The 20784-nt window shown below is 23.8% G+C and overlaps 2 protein-coding genes across 2 annotated transcripts; one reads left to right on the forward strand and one right to left on the reverse strand.

Moving 5' to 3' along the window:
* Nucleotides 1-1789: 1789 nt before the first annotated feature.
* Nucleotides 1790-9312, forward strand: LOC122510685 (crossover junction endonuclease EME1-like). The gene is made up of 4 exons (XM_043625508.1): nucleotides 1790-2053; nucleotides 4318-5527; nucleotides 7837-7890; nucleotides 7998-9312. The coding sequence occupies exons 2-4, from the start codon at nucleotides 4337-4339 to the stop codon at nucleotides 8127-8129; spliced, it is 1377 nt and encodes a 458-aa protein (XP_043481443.1). The 5' UTR covers nucleotides 1790-2053; nucleotides 4318-4336; the 3' UTR covers nucleotides 8130-9312.
* LOC122510684 (KAT8 regulatory NSL complex subunit 3) lies at nucleotides 8854-20740 on the reverse strand. Its single transcript, XM_043625507.1, has 9 exons — nucleotides 20251-20740; nucleotides 19260-19577; nucleotides 18174-18762; nucleotides 15228-15509; nucleotides 14451-15149; nucleotides 14113-14344; nucleotides 12758-12796; nucleotides 12290-12451; nucleotides 8854-10945 (listed from the first exon to the last, which is right to left on the reverse strand). Exons 2-9 carry the CDS (start codon nucleotides 19556-19558, stop codon nucleotides 9903-9905), a joined length of 3345 nt encoding a protein of 1114 aa, XP_043481442.1. The 5' UTR covers nucleotides 19559-19577; nucleotides 20251-20740; the 3' UTR covers nucleotides 8854-9902.
* Nucleotides 20741-20784: the final 44 nt, after the last annotated feature.

A 20784-nucleotide genomic window follows, 5' to 3' on the forward strand; every position in this document is an offset into this window, starting at 1 on the left:
TTTCTTGCGAAAATTCTCTTTAAGGGGGAAGGTGTTACGAGCGACTACCATCTCGCTCGTTAACTTTCGATATATCGATTCACGAGTTATCGAAGCGCGAAATTATAATATTTCGTTAATAAACTTAATTATTTTTAGTATTTTCTCACGACTTTAGACAAATATTGACGAGACTAAACAAGAAAGTTTGGCTATTGTAAAATATAATACTTCACGGTTTAATAGTTTCCAAATTCTGAATATGTATTTGAAAATCAACATTTCTTAGAATTGCCATAAATCAAGTAGAATAGCGAAAGAAAATGTAATCTCTAGTTTCTTTAGAGTCATAAAACCGAGAAACCCTCGAAAGAATATAAAAAATATCTCAAGTGTCCTTTTCCATAGGACAATGCAACATGTGTTTACCATACTTGTGACCACAGAAATGGCTTTGAAAAGTCACGTACACATAGACTTTCATTATGCGACGAACCTTAATTATCAATTGTATAATATGAACGTTATGAATAATTAACAACAATATTATATTGTTGCTAATTGTGCAGTATGAATGTATTATTTGAAAATGATATTATTAGTAAACTTTATCTGATTTATTGTTGTAATATTATAGTATATATGTGTATATTAGTAACGTATTAATATAATAATAATATTATATTATGATACATTATCAAATTGGTTATCGTTATAATTGTTGTTTATATTTAAATATGATGAGTGCAGTATAAGAGATTTATTGTTACTAGATATGATGTAAATAATTAATAATTGTGTAATTAGTGTGAATGCAAAAGGATTATGTTCACTTGTTGTGATACATGTTTTCAATACATAGAGTATGTTTATACGTGTATTAGTGCAGTGCAGTGTTAGTGTGGTGATTCTAAAAACTTCATAGACTTTACAAACTCTATAACAGGGCATGCGCAAAGATTATGCCATGGACCAAGGGATAAATGCTCCCTCACGAATTCAGTTCTATTTTGGAGTTCTTTCGTAACGGACTTCAGAGTAGTCCCAAAAATAGCCTTAAGAATAACTTCGACTTGTGTAATGTTTGACTTTAATATATAATAAATGTATTGGGTTTACTCGTGAAATGAGTCGGATTAATAATTAATTGATATTAATATTAATTATTAATTGATCTTTCTTATTTTCGAGGTTTTTCCCTCCGTTTTAACGGAAATTAACTTGTTTTATTTTGAATATTTCCGCCTTCCTTTTCAAAGGATTAAACCAAGATTGAACATCGAATCAAATCGCGGATTTTACGCCTGCGCGTAAATAACGTAAATCCGCACGTAACAGTGGGAGATTTTTAAATTTCATTTTTAATATTGTGGTGGAAAAAAAGTAAATTAAAGATTGTTACAAAAAGATTTAAGAGAAAATTGTTCTTTAATAGGCGAAAAATCAAAATACGGAAATGCAAACTTTGGAAATTTTTTTTTCTATACTGAAATTAAAAAAGCAAAGTTTCTGTAATTAAAAAAATTCGAATTTTTGCGCTTAAAATAGCGCCCTCTTTGAAATAAGAAACATGCTCGTTTTACAGACATTTCATTGGTTAATTCCGTTCATTCTCATATTTCCATAATGTGCAAAATATTTTATTTAAGTTAGTCATTACAATTTATAAACAAAATTATGAATATTTATCGAATTTTTTATTATTTAAAAAAATGTATAAAGTTTATTTAACTACTTAAATTTTAATTATATTATAAGTTTGGAAATATCCCGCTAGTAAAATTAGCCAATGAGAATTTGTCTCAGCAGAACTTTAAAAATGGAGTCGAAATTTGTTGACATTTTAAAAATTGAATTACCTGGAATCGTTGAATCAAAACAAAAATATAGATTATTTTCTTGTGATAATCTGCTTATTGTGAATTAGTCTGTCGAACAGTCGATGAGCAATATTTGGAGAAATTAGTTTTAAATTTCCAAATTAGTACTGCAATTGATTATTTTCTTAGTTCTAACTGTCAAAAGAGTTAAAATTGAATCAAGTGTTTGTTGAAACGTGCCGAACGTGCCAGAGGTAAACAAATCTAATTGTCATTGAATATTTTAAAAAATATAAACCTTCTTGAAAGGAATTGAATAGTCTAAAAAATTAATTTTATTCAAAGGAATTGAATACTGTAAAAAATAATTTTTATTCAAAGGAATTGAATATTTAAAAAAATGGGTTGCCGCAGGTCAGGAAAAGCAGGAAAAAGTCAGGGATTTTTATTAAAATTAGTGGAAAAAATTTAATTTTTAGAGTTTATAAGAAAATTCTGAATTTTGGTGTCTTTTTTGTTTATCTCATAAACTAGGAAATTACCACGAATTCTAATACAAAAACTTCAATTTATTCTATTTCTGACAATAAATTTTTTTTTAATAATTCTTCCCAAATATTTAATTGTATTAAAAATTTTTTTTAAATTCTCGTCAAAATTTTAATTATCTTTAAAAATAATAAAATTCTTCTTTAAAATTCAATTATTTTTAAAAATAATAAAATTTTTCTGTAAAATTCAATTGTTTTCCAAAATTTTAATAAAATTCTTGGCAAAATTTCAATTATTTTCAAAAATTTTCCTCTATTTAATGATTTTCAATATCTACTATTTTAATAAAATGTTCCAAAAGAACTCAATTATTTAAGAAAATTTTAAATAAAATTACGCAAACATTAAATTATTTTCATAAATAAAAATTTCACAAGAATTCAATTATTTACAAATTCTTTATAAATTTCTTTGCAATAATCTAATTATTTTCATAATATTTTTTCCAGGGATTCAATTATTTTCAAAAATAATAAAACTCATCACAGAATTTCAATTACTTTTTTAAAACAATTTTAATTGAATTCCTCGAAAAATGGAATTATTCTTAAAAATTTTATTAAAATTCTTCGAATAAATTCAATTATTTAAAAATTTGTTCAAAAATTCTTTATGAGAATTCTATTTTGAAAAACATTCAATTATTCAATAAATTATTTATTTTTGTATTTAAATAATTTAATGAATTTAATTAGAAATTTTAAAGAACTGAGATTTATGAAAAATTTTAATAATTCAAATTCTTCTGAAATTAGGTAGTTTTTGTTAATATATATTTAATTTATTATTAAAAATAATGGATTTATAAAAGAATTTTAATTAAAAACATTTTTAAAAAATTGAATTCTGTGAGAAGTTACAAATTATTGCTGAAATTCAATTATTTTCAAAAATAATCAAATTCTTCGCAAAAATTAAATTCTATGTTCAGAAATTTTAATAAAATTCTCGTCAAAATTTCAATTATTTTTAAAAATACTTAATAAAATTCTTCTCTGAAATTTTCAATTATTTTCAGAAATTTTAATAAAATTTTTGGCAAAATTACAATTATTTTCGAAAATTTCCTCAATTAAATGATTTCTGATATCTATAGTATTTTAATAAAATTTTCCAAAAGAATTCAAATATTTAAAAAAAATTTTAATAAAGTTCTACGCAAACATTAAATTATTTTCATAAATAATAAAATTCTTTTCAGGAATCTAATTGTTTTTAAAAATAATAATAATACTCATCGCAGATTTTCAATTATTTTTAATACATTTTTAATCGAATTTCTCAAAAAATGTAATTCTTAAAACTTTTATTAAAATTCGTCTAAATAATTTAATTTAAACATTTTTTTATTAAATTATTTGTAAGAATTCAATTTTAAGAAATATTCAATAAATTATTTATTTTTGTATTTAAATAATTGAATTTTCTTAGGATTTGCTAATAAAATTTGGTCTAAGAATAAATTTTAGATAATAATTGAATATTAAAAGCATTAAGCTAGAATTTTTAAAAATAATTTAATTTTAAAAATGTTTTAACTTCAAATCTTTGAAAATCTGAATTGTTCATAATTTTAATTAACAAGTCTGTAGAATTGCGAAATTTCGCAAAATTCAACTGTAAAAAACTGGATTTGAAAATTATCGAAGAACTTTTTCAAAAATTATTAAAAATAATCTTCTTTAATTATTAGAAAACATGAAAATATCGATTGCTCCGAGTCGAAGACTCGGAGTGATCGATATCTTCATGTTTTATAATAAAAATAATAATAAAAAAAAATATTTTTATAAGTTGTTGAAATTCAAAAAGATTTGAATTTCAAAATCTCAATTTCTGTTGGAAAATAATAATGATTAAATATTTTATTTAAAAAAAATGTTATTGATGTTTTCGAATAATTTTTCTACACTTAAAATTAAAATAAATAAAAAATTATTACTCATTGTTTTCTTTTTAATTATAGGTGGGATTTTATTGTCACAATGGATGATATAATTGTTCTCAGCGATTCCGAGGATGAATCGGTCGCTGTAACTCAACCTTTACCTGCTCGATTTAATAATGTTGATGATGATTTTGATTTTCCCGAAGTTAATTTTTGCTATGAGAAAAATAAAAAAGAAACTTATGTAGATTCAGCTTTTGGTTCCTTTGAGACAATCGAGAGTAATAGATTTATTTCAAGACAAAATTCAGGACTATCGTCGGAGGGTTCACAAGATTCGGCTATAAATATTGCAACTAGTTCCAAAGCGAAAAAAGCGAAAATCGCAAATGAAAAGAAACTGGAACGCGAACGCAAAAAAGAAGAAAAGGAAAGACAGAAAGCACAAAAAGCTGTGGATAATAAAAATTCGAAAAGCATGCAACCTAATGAGTGTATAAAGTCGATGCGAATCATCATCGATGGAAATTTACAAACTCAACCCTATTTTAATAATTTGATTTCTAATTTGCAGAAAGATGAATTAAAATTCGTTGTTGATTCACAGCCAATTCAGTTTAGTATCACTTGGAAGAGGGAGACGGAGGAGCATTATCTTAATCAAAAAAATGAACAATGTTCGTGGAAAAGTTCAAAGGATGAAAATGAATTGCTCATCATTTGGAATTGTAAGGATGTTTTGAATAAAATTGCAGATTCAACGTTTATTGAAACAATTGGCAGTATTGTTGAGTTTGACAGGAAGAAACGAGTGACGCTTTTTATTTATGGAATGAAGGAATATTTTGCCTATCATAAAAATTTGAAGACTAGTCTTAATCGAATTGGAGTGATTGCAGAATTGGGAGAAGATGAACCAATGAGAAAGCAAAATAAGAAGGATAGACTTTATGGATCGGCGCCAACGATCAGCAAAAGTGATTTGGATGTAAATCTCTGTGAATTGCAAGTATTGTACAATTGTTCGAGTCGACTTATCAATTCCCAGGAGGATTTAAGTTTGGCGATATATCAATTTACGAAGGCAATTGCTGAAGCACCGATGAAATTGGAGAAATATAAAAATTACGATTTTTGTACCGACTCTTCGAATTCAGTGGCAGTGAATAAAGATGGCATTGGATTGAAGAGCTTATGGCAACAAATGCTGTGTCAATTTGATAATTGTAGCTTGGTAATTGCTGAGGCGATTTGTCGAGTTTATGAAAGTCCTGTTCAATTGATGGAAGTAGGAATTTTAATTTAGATACTTTTCAATTTAAAACAGGGTGGCCACATGACAGTAAAGTCAGCGAAATAGAAGTAAAACAAAATTTTTGTCAGTAAAGTCTTTGACAATTTTCAAATCCATTTGTTTACAATATTCAATTTTACGAAATTTCAATTATTCGTAAATTCTTCAATTAAATAAATATATATTAGAAAATAAAAACTTAAAATAATATAAAAAAAAATTTTAATCAAACTTTAAAAAAAAAAAATTAATTTCAAAATTCAATTATATTTCTAAAAATTCATATAGTATAATGATTTTAATATTCAATTATTATCTGAACTTTTAACTGAAATTCATTTTTAAATCGATTTTTAATAGAAAATTCAACGAGAATTCAATTATTGAAATACAAAAATACAAAATTTATTGAATAATTCAATATTTCTCAAAATTGAATTCTCATAAAGAATTTTATCAATAAATTTTTAAATAATTGAATTCTTTTGAGAAATCTTAATAAAATTTATTAGAATAATTACATTTTTTTAAAAATTCAGATTTTCAAAGATTTGAATTTAAAACCTTTTCAAAATAAAATTATTTTTAAAAATTCATAGTATAATGCTTTTAATATTCAATTATTATCTAAAATTTATTTTTAGACCAATTTTTATTAGCAAATCTTAAGAGAATTCAATTATTTAAATACAAAAATAAATAATTTATTGAATAATTGAATGTTTCTGAAATTTGAATTCTTATAAAGAATTTTATCAATACATTTTTAAATAATTGAATTCTTTTGACAAATTCAATTTCTGCGAAGAATTTTATTAATTTTGAAAATAATTGAATTTCTGCAATAATTTGTAACTTCTCCAAAAATCAATTATTTAAAATGTTTTTAATTAAAATTCTTCTATAAATCCATTAATTTTAATAATAAATTAAAATTTAAATACAAAAATAAATAATTTATTGAATAATTGAATGGTTTTAGCAATTTGAAATCTTATTAAGAATTTTATCAAAAAATTTTTAAATAATTGAATTCTTTTGACAAATTTTAGTAAAACTTTTAAGAATAATATTATCTTTTTCGAGAAATTCGATTAAAATTGTATTAAAAATAATTGAAATTCTGCGATGAGCGAAAAAATTTATAAAAAATTAGTAAATAATTGAATTGAATTTTTGAAAATAATTGAAATTTTGCCAAGAATTTTATTAAAATTTTTGAAAATAATTGAATTTTGGAGAAGAATTTAATTATTTTTAAAAATAATTTAAATTTTGACGAGAATTTAAAAAAAATTTTAAACATAATTGAATTGCAAATTTTGAATGAATTATCAAAAATTTTTAATAAAAAATTTTTAAACGTAAACTTAAAAATGAAAATTAGTGAAAATTACCTTCTAATTTTTTAAAACTTAGTATTTTCAGTACCTACTTTCAATTACGTATTTCCGAAAGTTCAAATACATTTTAGAATTTATTTTTTACATTTTGGAGAAAAAAATATTTTTAATTAAAATTCATCATAAAATTAATTAGTTTTCTTTTAAATAATACAAAAACTCTTTTAAGAAATTCAATTCTTTTCGAAAAATTACATTAAAATATTTTTAAAAATAACTTAATTCTTAGAATTTTTTTATCATAATTTTTTAAGATTTAATCATCTTCGAATAAAGCAAATAAAAATTTACTTTTTTGACTTATTAAAATTTCGGAGCAATCATGATTATATTTATAATTAAAATTCTTGAAAAATTTGATTATTTTTATGTTTTGAAAATATTATACCTTAATAAATTGAAGAAAGAAACATGGACAGTTACGACTCATATAAAAAATTGAATTTTCGTATTTAAATAATTTAATTCTCGAAAAACTTTCGTAAAACTATTTAATAATTAATTTAATAATTGATTTCACAAATTTTACTCATTTTTCGTAAACTTTCATATTTTCCTGTAAAAAGAAGTTTGTTAGAGATAATAATTTTGATGACAGCAAATTGTCATGGGAAATTGATAAACTGAAACCTTGTGACCACCCTGTTAAAAAATTATTTCTTTGACTCTAATATCAAATGATAATATTTCTTTGAAAAACAAAAATAAATAAATTAATTGTTTTTGAATCAAAGAAATTTTTTATTTTAATTTGTATAAATTATAGTATAAATCTGGGAATCATTAAGAAATTAATTTTCGATTAATTAAATCGAAGAAATTTGGTCAAAGCAAGTAATTATTTTAAATTAACAAAAAATTTTTTCTAGATGTACTTATATAAAATATGTATTTTTTTAGGCTTATTCAACATGCACACCGAAGGAAGGAGAAATGCTACTGAAAGATATTCCTGTAAGTATTTAAAAATTTCAATAATTATTCTTTCTCATTTGATGAGAGTGTTAAAAAAAATAAAAAAATTTATTAAATGAAAATTTCTGTTTTTTTTAACGTAACAGATAAGAAGAGCAGCTGGAACTATTACTAAAGCGCAAAAAATTGGACCTCAAAAAAGTAAAAGAATTTATTTGATGTTTACAACCGAGGATGGTGAAGTTTTACTTGACCTTAACACTGACAATAAAAAGTAAAGACATTTTTTTATATGTATTATTATTTTATTTTTATTGTTCAAGGTGTGCAATTACATGATCGCAAAACTATTTCCGTTATACATTGATAATATAACTTTATAATCGCACTTAACAAAGTTTATTGTTTAAATAAGAAAGAATGTTTTTTTTTGAGCTTGAAAGGATTGAAAATATACAAAGTGTTTTTTTTTACAAATTTGTAAAAATAATTTGTAAAAACTGAAAAAGAGATTAAAATTATATAATTGTAATAAATATTAACAAATTATTAAATTATAGTTTATTGATTAAATTGACAAATTATTAAATTATAATTTATTATTTAAATTGATAAATTATCAACAAATTTTTCTTTACGTTTTATCTGCGATTTGGTGAAGTTCACAATGTTTTGTTCTTTTTTTTTACGAATTTACGATCAACGATTTAAAAAAAAAAATAAAATTTTTCTTGACGAGAAGAAAATGTTTATTTTACAAATTTTTCTGTTTTAAATTATTGGTCAGAAACATAGCTTATAATAATAAATAGTTTATTATAATAATTTTTATACAGAAATATATAAAAGTTTGAACAGAATTGTATTCAAATTGTTGATTGTAAACTTCGCCAAATTGTTTGGAAGAGAAATAAGTGATTGAAAAAAAAAGTTATGTTCTTTCTAATAATTAAAAAAAAACTAATTATATACATTAATAACGTGAATTAATTTGTTTCCAAATAACTCATTTTTTCGTTTATTAATATCTTATGTGTATCACTTTTACTTAACCATTCTCTAAAAAATATAAATTCAGTCTCTAATTATAATTTCGCTTCTACAGTATACAGAATCATAAAATCGTAAAACTCGTAAACTATCGTTTTTACAAATGCTAATTATATTTTGAAATTATTATGCTGAATGGTATAGTTAATTTCTAAAGACTAGTTTTTAAAAAAAACTGCGTCTTTTACAAAAATATCGTGAACATTTTTTTTATAGTGGTGAAAAATGCTTAAAGCCCTGTTTTAGTAACTTCTTTGAAATATTTTGCTTATTTATTTACTATTTTATTATTATTATTATACTTATTTTATTCCCCGTCGCTTATAAATGAAATGCAGTAAAAGCATTATTTGACATTTAAAATGAACACAGTAAATATGTTTATACAAACGCTTATTTTCTATATTGAAACAAAAAATAAATATACATTTTGAGGAGAGGTAATTTATGTTTGAAAATTTTTTACAAGAAAATTAATATAACTCTCAATAATATAAAATTATGATCGACAATTTTTTAAGGTTCAAATGAACGAAATATTAACTTTTTTTTCAAAAAGATATTAAAATTTATTGTTTTTAGTGACAAAATTTTTATCTGAAGGAGAAATAAATAAATTTCGTTTATTTGAACCTTTTGGAACTTTCGTGTGTGTTTGTGACTAAATAACTTAATGTTAATTCTATAAATTAAATAATAGCCAAGAACGAATTTTTTTTCTAACTTTCAGTCTTTAAAAATGCAGCTTATTTTAACGCGTAGACCCGCTACATTATTTCTAAGAAAAGTAAATTGAAAATTAAATTTACATTTTCTATTTGGATAATTTTTTGTCATTTTAGGAAAATTAATTCGAATTCGATTTTCTTTAAAAATTCAATAAATTGGTGGTTAGCAACTTGGGAGGAAAAAAAATAGATTCAATTTCTTTTTATTTAGGAATAAAAATAAAAAATTTCATTTTCATTGAGAAAAGAAATTTTTATTGTGAATAGAATTTTTTAATTGAGAAATAATTCAGAATTAATACTGATCTCTTCGTTTTGAATTGAAGGATCCTGAAATAATGAATCGACAACTTCTGTTGTATTGATAATTTTTCGTTCGATAATATTCGGTTTAATTGCCTCTTCAATTTCGAGGAATTCGTCGTCGAAATTATTAATAATTTTTGACGCCGAAGCGTGCTCATTTTTATTATTATCATTATTGTAAATTCTTTGTGTGGAAAGTTTTTGATTTGTTTTCGTCAATATTACCGGTTGTTCTCCTTTATCTTTGTGAGCAATATTCGAAAGAGAATTTCTCTTGGCGAGAATAATTTTTGTATATTTCACCGTTGATTCATTGGAGCGACTAGAATTTTGTAACGGTGGACTAGAACGATTTGATATGACTGGATTTTGATTTTTCGGTTGAAGGAGAACGTGATTTAAATTTTGTTTGGGAAGACTTTGACGGAGAAATGAATGTTTTTGAGAAGTTATTAATTTGCCGGGTTGAGATTTATCTTGTTTGTTACTTATGAGAACGACTTTTGTTGGTCCTAATTTTGGATTTCTTAATGGTAGTTGCGCTGGTTGGGGGGGATTTTCCAAAGTATTTGGAATTTGATTTTGTGGTAGAATTGGAGATTTTTCGATTGAATTTATCGTTTCGCCGTCCTTGGCAAATATTATTGGAATATCGAGAATGTTACCCAAATCATCGTTGAGGAAATTTGAATTTGTTGTATTTGTTGTTTCTTGTTTTGGTCTTGGATTTCTTGATAAATTATTAGCAGTTATCTTTGGAATGATCTTCACTGTTTTCTCTGAATTCTTCATTTTTGTTGTGAAGGGTAAAATAGTGACGGAATTTTGACCAGATGATGAAATTTTCGTCTTGCAGGAATTTTCCAATAATACGAGATTGTTGGTGTTTGGTGGATAAATTTTGTTTGATTGACTCGTTTGTCGAGATGATATTTCTTTTGATGATGATGACGACTTGGAATTCTTTTGTAGATAATCGTTTGGATTTACTGGTCCATAGCTGTCCATCACTATAAATAAATAATATATCCGTCTGAAAGATTTTTTAATAATAAAAATATTCGAGCTTTCGTTTTCAAAGCCACAGTGGCTTTGATTTTGCTCTTATAAGAAAAAAGAAATAAGATCTTTTACTTACATTAAAATTAAATGTAATATTTTCTAGTGAAGTTATTTTTTGTAGGATAAAAAATAAGTAAAAATTTACCTTTCAATTTTTGCTGATTCTGTATTGATAAAAACCACTGTGAGCTTTAAGTCAAAAGATCGAGTTTGTTGATAGAGAAAGAGATAGAAAAAGATAGAATTTTTTTTTTTATGAGACAAAAAAGAAACTGATTCCTGAGATTAACATTTTCCTTGAATAGGATACAGGATAGGAATTGAAAAAAATTTGAAGTATAAGAAATAGTTTTATTTAACATAAAATATAAGTTTAGAATTTATATATTTACAGATTTGATTTAATTTAAAGCCAAAAGACACAATTTCATTTTTCTTTTCTATTTTGTTTTTCATCACAATTTGTAGTGATTGTCGTCAAAAAAATTATTTACAAACGCTCTTTCTTTTTGTAATTCACTAATACTGTATGTACATAAAATACGATATTTAAAAAAACGTAGTAAATACTCGAAAAAAATATCAAGTGATTAACAAATTTTCCAGTGGTTGTACAATTTTTAAATTATTTAAATTATTTACATTTAGTTGTTATTCTTGTTTTTATTGGCAAAATAAAAATTTCTAATTAAATGAGTGTAAAACTACTTTTTCTTACTCAAAAATACTATGGAATTAAAAAATAATTTTCAATACATTTTTCATTATTTAGAAATAATAAACATTTTTTATAAAAACTTGTGACTATAGTGTACTTAAAACTTAAGTATTAAGATTATTTTTCAAAAAAATAGTGCAAATATTAATTAATTGAAATATTATATTGAGTTCACTAGATCAATATTTTTATTATCAATGAAATTATTTTAGACATTCAAAGCGATTTTTCATTTGCTTTAATTTCACTCATTTTTTGTATAAGCATTTGATATTTAAATTTTTCTTTTTTGACATACTTTCCCAGAAAGCAAGAATGACGCTAACAATAAAGGATTAATAACAATTCAACTACTTGAAAATCTTAAATGATATTTAAAAAAAAATAACAGACATTTAAAAATATTTTACGTTATTGCCAGGACGTGCAATAAAATTGCAAAAAAGCGTTTCTTTGATATATAAAAAAATAGAATGGTATATATAAAAAAATAAAAAAAATTCTACTCTCAAAAATCTAGCACAGTTTTCGTTCAATCATTTTTTTGTTAAAGGATTAGATATAAATATTCTACCTTTTGAAGGTGCGACTGGTGATGATGTGGGTGTTACAGTAACGCTAGGAGTTAATAGGACACTAGATGTAATTGGTCTTCCACCGATGCTAATTGTATTTTTTCCACTTTGCAAAAGAGCTGATAGAGCTCCGCTTGTGCTGGAAGGTTTTACTTGCGGGACTGTGAACAGAAAATATTTATTATTTATAATATAAAATGTTGTACAACTCAAAAATTTTTTTTCATATTTTATTATTAATTACTTACTTTTTATTATTATTTATTACTTTTTTCGAAAGAATTTCATATCAATATTAAATTAATCAATTGTTGATAATATATTAATATTAATATTTACTATTATTAATTATTAATATTAATTAGTAATTTTAATTTAAAAATCAAAATATTCAATACAATTATTTAGTTTAAATAAATTTTATTAAAGTTAAGTGTTCATAAATGATTAATGAAAATTCTAAGTACCTGTAATTGAAGAAGAGTTGGATTTTAAGTGACTTCCTCCTAGAATACAAAAAAAGGAAACATTTGATTTAACAAGTTTTAGGTATTTTAGGTATTTTTTTTTATTTTTTTCATTAGAATCAGGGTTGCTACAAAAATATTAATTTTCTTGCCACGACTTTTCCTTGATTTTCAGACAAAATTTTGACATTTTCTCTGAGCCTAAAGAATTTTCTGATTTACTCCAAAAATTATTAGATATTCAAAAATGTTTTATTGCATTTATTCGAAAACATTTAACAATTGTTGACAATTTAATTTTACGAAATTTTAATTATTCGGAAATTTTTTAATTAAATGTGTATTAGAAAATAAAAACTTTAAATAATTCCAAAACAATTAATTCTACAGAATTGTTAATTAAACGTATGAAAAATTACTGGAAAAGTTTTATTATTTGTGAAAATAATTAAATGTTTGCGTAGAATTTTTAAAAACTTTTTTTAAATAATTAAATTCTTTTGGAAAATTTTTGAAAATAATTGAATTTTTGCCAAGAATTTTATTAAAATTTTTTTTTAATAATTGAATTTTGGAGAAGAATAAATTTTATTATTTATAAAGATAATTAAAATTTTGAAGCGAATTTTCGAACATAATTGAATTTTTGCGAAGAATTTTATAATAATTTTTGAAAATAATTAAATTCCTCTAAAGAATTTTATTATTTATGAACATAATTGAATTCTTTCGAAGAATTTTATTGTTTATGAAAATAATTGAATTTCTGCAAAGAATTTTAATAAAAATTTTTAAAAATAATTGAATTTCTACGAAGAATTTTTTTATTTATGAAAATAATGGAATTATTGTGAAAAATTTATAAAAAATTGAATTCTTGTAAAATTTTTATTATTTATGAAAATAATTAAATGTAAAAATTTTATGATAGTTCTTCAAGAATTAAGTTATTTAAAATAACATAAATTATTGTCAGAAATAGAAAATATTTAAGGTTTTGTATTAAAATTCGTGGTCATTTTATAGTTTATGAGTTTATTTTATAGTTTTATAGTTTAATTCAGAATTTTTTGATGAATTCTAAAAATTTAATTTTCCAGTATTTTTAATAAATATCCCTGACTTTTCCCTGATTTTTCTGACCTGTAGCAACCTCGAAATGATGTTAAACAATTTTTAAACACTTAAAGAAAGCTAAAAGTACTTTGAAATTATTTTTTCTTTTGCATTTCTTTGTCAATTTCAAATGATTAAAAAAAATGTATTAAAAATTGTTTAAATTTCTAAAGAATGGTATAATATTTTTACTGTATCCAAAAAGTTAGTTTAAAAATAGAAAAGATGCAAATTCTCACCAGCCATTGAAACAGTTTTCATCTTTCCAATATTTGGAGTTCCTGGTTGCATTAGTTTTGGACTTTTTTGAAGAGCAGTAGGAGTTTTTGTCATAACTCCCGCTTTCGTTATTCCTGGAGAATTTTGGGATACGATATTACCAGATGTGAATTTCATTGGTCCTGCAGGTGACAAACTTGCCAGGGAGCCAATATTTAACGTTATTCCACCGTTTCCACTGTTTATACTTTGCTGTAAATTAATTTTATTGTGAAAAACTTTTTCTAAAAATGTATTATTTTCAATATTTTAGTGACAGGCTTTTATTTATTTATTTTTTTTATTTATTTTCTCTTACCTGAGACATTAGCCTTGATGAAATAAGACTTTCGGGGAAATTCGCCCTCTGATTAGAAACAACGCGAGGTTTTCGCTTGACAGCTGGCGGTAGATTAACAGTTGTTCCACTGACAGGTAAATTCGTCAGATTCGTTGTCAAATTTGGCAAATTTCCCACACGCGATACAGAAGCAGAGGCAATAATTTGTCCCCCGGGAACAGTACTCAAAACCGGTGTACCTGGTCTTGATTTTTTCACATTTGGCGAATTTGGTTCACTTTCGACAGAACTGCTCGTTGAATTTCTCCTCTTTCGACAATCCTTTTTATTTCGACCGTCTAGATTCGCCAGGGTGGCAGGTCTCAGAGGAAGGGGATGCGGTTGCAAAAGAATGCTACCAACAAAATCGCCGATCTCATCTAGAATACAACGATCGACCATACTCTGTGTGACGCCTTCGGATATTTTCTTAGCCGTTGAAATTCGTAGATGATCGTCCGCCGTGCCAACGACAACGAGACTCGTTTCCACCAACATTTTCTCGCGAAGATCTTCTAAATCGTCGGGACGCACTAGAGTTGCATTTTGACCAACTACGAACATAACGGGACATCGTATATCCATTAGAGTATCGTCCGGCGATCCTCTCTTGCCTTCCACGGTATTAAATGGAAAGCCGAGACATATTACTGCTGTCACATGCTCCATTTGCGCTATCTGTTGATAAAAATGTGGGTAATTAGTGAAATTTTGTTAAAAAAGAAATAGGGGAGTTTTTTTTTTGAATTTAGGTACCTGACAAGCCAAAGCAGCTCCTGTATTGAAACCCATGAGAATTATCGGCCTACCGGGACAATCAGATCTTACTTCTTGTAATTTTGTTCTAGTGGCTTGCACAAGTTGATCCATGCAAGTCATCATTGTCATCTTTGTTGCTGACAATCCTGAAGGCACAAAAACACTCACAACCATTCCCAATGCTCCCAATTGTGAAACCCATTTTAGTTGTCTCGAAGATGAATTGTTTCCCATTGTGGAAGGCGCAATCACCAAAATTGGATTGCCTGGTAACTTTTTCTATTTGGAAGAAAAATTGAAAAATTAGTGTTTTTTGAATGCTGTTCGTTATTTGTTTTTGACAGTTTCCCGCAAAAGAAAGTTAAAGCAACAAAAAATGATAGACTAGGTTTAAAAAAGATTTTAATTTTCATTATCAAAAAAGAATTTTCATTATTTATTTTATTAGGGTTCCCACAAAAATTTGAGTTTATTTTTCCCTGATTTTCAGTCAGAACTTTAACATTTTCCATGACCCTAAAGAATATTTTTTTGTTTCCTAACTTTTTTAATAATTTTTCTTTTTAAATATTTTCAATCTTAAAATTAATGTATTGAAAATCATTGAATTCTTGCAAAGATTTTAGATTTAGAAAATAATTGTATTCTTTCGAAAAATTTTATTAAAAATTAAAGTAAAATTTAATTGTTTCGGTGGATTTATTCAAATTTTAGAGAATAATTGAATTTTTTCGAAAAATTTTATTAAAAATTAAAGTAAAATTGAATTGTTTCGATGAATTTATTGAAATTTTAGAAAATAGTAAAATTTTTTCGAATAATATCATTAAAATTTTTTTTTTTAAATTGTATTAATTGCACATTCAATTGTTTACAAAGAATTTTATTATTTATACAAATAATTGAATTATTTTGAAAAATTTTATAACGAATTAAGAAAAAATTTTATTCTTTCGTGAAATTTTAATAAAAATATGTAATTGAATTTTTGCAAAGATTTTACTATTTAAAAAAATAATTGAATTTTAGCCAAAAATTTTACTATTTAAAAAAATAATTTAATTGTTTTGAAAAACTTTAAAACAAATTAAGAAAAAATTGAATTCTTTGTTGAAAGTAATTGAATATTTGCAAAAAATTTTACTATTTATAAAAATAATTAAATTCTTTCGAACAATTATATTAAAAATTTTTTTAAATATAAACAATAATACTTTATTATGTACCTACTTAATATTAAGTGAATTTTTTTAATTTTGATTATGAAATTATTCGAAAATTTATATTTGAAAATAAAAATAAATCAAATATCACATTCCGCGCGTAACATTTGCTAGTTTTTAATAATTTCTGAGAAAGTTTCTTGAGAATTTAATTATTTATTTAAAGAAAAATAAAGTTGACCGAAATTTTTTCTGAAATCTTTTTTGTTCTATTTAGTTCCCATTTTTTCTAATTGAAAGTTATAGAGTAAGTTTTGTGATAATATTCTTGCAAAAACCAATTTAGAAATTTATTGATTTTCTACACTTTTGCGTTAATATTATAAACACTTTCTATTTTAGAAGATAATATTTTTGATATCTTTTTGTAATATATGTAACTTTTTATATTTTTTTTATGGAAACTTTGTGAAAATAAATAAATTCTTTCGAGAAATTTAATTTAAATTGCATTGAGAAATAATTGAATTCTTATAAAAAATGTTAAAAATACTTCAATTTTATAATTCAATTCAAAATTATTTTGAAAATAATCGAATTCCTGCAAAGAATATTAGATTTGTTGAAAATAATTGAAATTTTGGAAATTTTTTCGATGGATTTAATTAATATTATATTGGAAATAATTCAATTCTTATACAAAATTTTATTAATAAATTCTTTATTTTTATATTAATTTTTTTATATTACATTTTGTAATTTTTGCAACTTTCTATAATTTTGATTCTAAAATAATTTAATTGTTTTAAAGAATTTTATGTTAATTTCGTGAAAATAATTAAATTCATTCAAGACATTTTTTAAAATAATATTGAAAATAATTGAAATCTTAGAAATTTTTTCGACGAATTTAATTAAAATTATATTGTAAATAATTCAATTCTTATAGAGAATTTTATAAATAAATTTTTTATTTCGATAACATTTTATATTAATTTTTTTATATTACATTTTGTAATTTTTGTAACATTCTATAATTTTGATTCTGAAATAATTTAATTGATTCGAAGAATTTTATGTTAATTCTGTGAAAATAATTAAATTCATTCAAGACATTTAATTGAAATAGCATCGAGTATAATTGAATTCTTATAAAGAATTTTTAAAATAATTGAATTCTTTTCAGAAATTTTTTAAAATTATATTGAAAATAATTGAAATCTTGCAAATTTTTTCGACTAATTAATTGTATTGAACATAATTCAATTCTTATACAGAAATTTATAAATAAATTTTTTATTTTTATAACACTTTATATTTATTTTTATATTACATTTTGTAATTTTTATAACTTTCTGTAATTTTGAATCTGAAATAATTTGATGGTTTTGAAGAATTTTATGGGAATTTTGTGAAAATAATTAAATTCTTTGGAGAAATTTAAATGACATTGAATCGAGAATAATTGAATTTTTATAAAGAATTTTTAAAATAATTAAATTGTTTCGAAAATTTTTAAAAAATTTTATTGAAAATAATTGAATTCTTGCAAAGAATTTTATTACAAATTCTGAAAATAATTGAATTTTTGCAAATTTTTTCGACTAATTTAATTAAAATTATATTGAAAATAATTTATCTTGGAAGAATTTTATTGAAATTGAATTTTTGCAAATTTTGAATATGAAATTATTCAAAAATTGAAATTTAATTGAAAATTAAATTAATTTATTTTTTGAGTTTTTAAATATGTAATTAAATAAAATAATAAAATACCAACCGGTTTATTAGAATTCAATGTCGAAGTCACTGGATCCCAGGAACGTTTCAATAAAGAACCTAAAGTCTCCCAAGTAACTGGACCACCTTTCCCATTAATATTCGTTTGTACAGCGATCATTTTATCAATGAGCTGTGGAATGATCAGTCTTAATGTTTGAAGTATATCTAAATAAATAACCAGGTACTCTTGTGGAAGATAATCAAATAATAAACAATGAATCCACTGTGAAATTCTAATGTCCCATCCAATTGATGCCATTATTTCGCGAAATCGTTTAGCAGCCGTGTCAATGGATGTTCTTCGAAAAACTGGTTCCATTACGTTGCCAGTTTTTGCAAGTCTCGCCAATCTTTCTGCAGTTAAAACTCTCACGATTTTTGCGAAGACACGAATTTGAATTTGACTCCAAAATGTCTTATCAATTTTCTCCTCCCATTCTGTGTCCTCATCGGGTCGCACAAAATTTGCCAATCTTTGCAATTCATCCATTAGATGTCGTGTTCTTCCCAAATCAAATGGTGGCGATGATGATTGATTGTTGTTGTAGTATTCGACGTCAACTTTCTCTTCGGATTTCTGTTTATCACTGATTATGGGAAAAAGTAAATTATTTTTTTTTTTTAATTAGTATTATTTTATATTTATTATTTATTATTTTTATCTTTTTATTTTTTGAAAAAGGAAAAGAAAAGAGAAATCAAAATTTATACACACCGATAAAATAGTGAAACTTATTCAGTATAATTTATAAACTGGATTAGAAAATTAGTTTAAAACTGAAAACGTTTAAAACATTTTTTTAAAAACCCCTTTAATTGCATTTAATTGTTTTATTTTGTTTTATTTACAAAACTCGTAACTATGGTTTTTCTAGTAAATTTTAACTTCTACCTTCACAGTATAAGTGTTTTTTTGTTTCAGAATTCCACTTGTGACTATTTATAAAAATCAGTTGTTGATTATTTGTTTTCAATAACGAAAAAGTAAAATACCAACATTTTTCGAAAATAAAAATAAAAAGTGACAGGTTAATATTAAATAGTTACGATAATATTAAATTAAATTAAATTATTAAATACTTACGATAATATATGGTTTTTTGTGAAAAAAATCTTTTTTATGGGTTTCACGTAAACATTTTCCGGTTTCCAATTCCAAGGTCGGGCGTAACAATGATCGCGAACAATAACGTCTACTTCGAGTTCATAACAACCGGCGAGTTGATGTAAATAAGTTGTAAACCGATTTGGATTATCATCAATTATTTCTCCAGTGGGACTTGGTAGTCCTGGATTTCCTTGTGGAGTGACTGTTGCTCCTGATGTTAACAACATCTTCATGAAATTGTCCTTTCCGGAATTTTGCTTAACAACCTCTGCCATTTTTTAGCTTTTTCTTATACTGGAAAATAGTCATTTACTTATTATTTATTTGGAGAACGAAAATAAAATATTTACTTGAAAAATAAAACTAAAATAGAAAAGAAAACTTAGAAATAAAACTAAAAATAGAAAAGAAAACTTAGAAATATAAATGAAATATTTACTTGGAAAATAAAAAAAAAATATTTAGAAAATACTAAGAACAATTTCGGAAATAGTTCAAAAAATGAGAAATTTTATTTATTTATTTTTGACTACTAACAACACCTCTTAATAACCCAGTGATATGTAATAATTAAATATTTTTATATTTTGTACTGATAATTATATACCGAGCCAAAGAATTATAGTTTAAATAATAAAAAACAGTTTGTAACGCTAAATTCATAAAAAATAGAGCTTATATTATACAAAATGGCAATTTTCGATCAAAAAATGCAAAAGAAACAAATGAACAATCAAGTAAATTCTTTCGACTAATTTCTAGTGTTTGTAAAAGAGTTTACTTTATATAACTATGATAACTATGATAAAAAAATTACATCATAAAAAAAGATTGCGAGAGTTCATCAACATAACCTAAAAATCAAGAAATCTATTATTTTTCTCAGTTGGAAATATTTGATATTAGAATTAAAGCTGAAAACACCAGCGAATGTTAATATTTTTATAGATTCATTTAGCATTCCTACCTTATGAAATTGTTTAACAGAAAGCTTTGTACTTCATTTTTTGGTAAAGACGCACTAAACGAAATGCTTTCGCATCTCAGGTGGAATCATTTTTATGCACCATTTTTACGCGCACTTGTTATACTTATACACCATTATGCACATATCACTGTAGGATATGAGGAGAATTTAATTTTATATCAATAAAAGTAGAATATTTTTTCTAAATTGAAAATTCAGAGGGAAAAAAACGTGGCTGCAGGCAAACAATGAGATGAAACTATTGTTCGCAGTCTAACGCCTTCTCTTTTCATGTTCGTGAATAGTTAGAGAAATATCATCTAGACATTTTTGTATTTTGCTAAATATTTGTGATTTTGTGATTTTATTCGAATTACGTATAGGTAATTTTGAGTAAATAGTTAAATATTAGAGGAAAAGTAAAAGAGAGTGTAACAGAGTGCTGAGAGATTTAATGCAGACGATGCAGACGCTTAAAGATTACTGAAAATTCTCCAATCGTATTCGTTCATTTCTTCTGGACCCAGTCATACA

Source organism: Leptopilina heterotoma, unplaced genomic scaffold (assembly GCF_015476425.1).
Source record: "Leptopilina heterotoma isolate Lh14 unplaced genomic scaffold, ASM1547642v1 Lhet_73, whole genome shotgun sequence".
Taxonomy (NCBI): domain Eukaryota; kingdom Metazoa; phylum Arthropoda; class Insecta; order Hymenoptera; family Figitidae; genus Leptopilina; species Leptopilina heterotoma.

Bases quoted from the DNA above. Each gene is read 5' to 3' on its own strand.
- LOC122510685 (XM_043625508.1), top strand. From the start codon at position 4,337: ATGGATGATATAATTGTTCTCAGCGATTCCGAGGATGAATCGGTCGCT. The intron at 5,528-7,836 runs GTAGGAATTTTA...GTATTTTTTTAG, and splicing joins GTCCTGTTCAATTGATGGAA to GCTTATTCAACATGCACACC. The intron at 7,891-7,997 runs GTAAGTATTTAA...TTAACGTAACAG, and splicing joins TGCTACTGAAAGATATTCCT to ATAAGAAGAGCAGCTGGAAC.
- LOC122510684 (XM_043625507.1), bottom strand. From the start codon at position 19,558: ATGGCAGAGGTTGTTAAGCAAAATTCCGGAAAGGACAATTTCATGAAG. The intron at 15,510-18,173 runs GTTGGTATTTTA...TCTTCCAAATAG, and splicing joins CATTGAATTCTAATAAACCG to AAAAAGTTACCAGGCAATCC. The intron at 10,946-12,289 runs GTAGAATATTTA...ATTTATTTATAG, and splicing joins ACCAGTCGCACCTTCAAAAG to TGATGGACAGCTATGGACCA.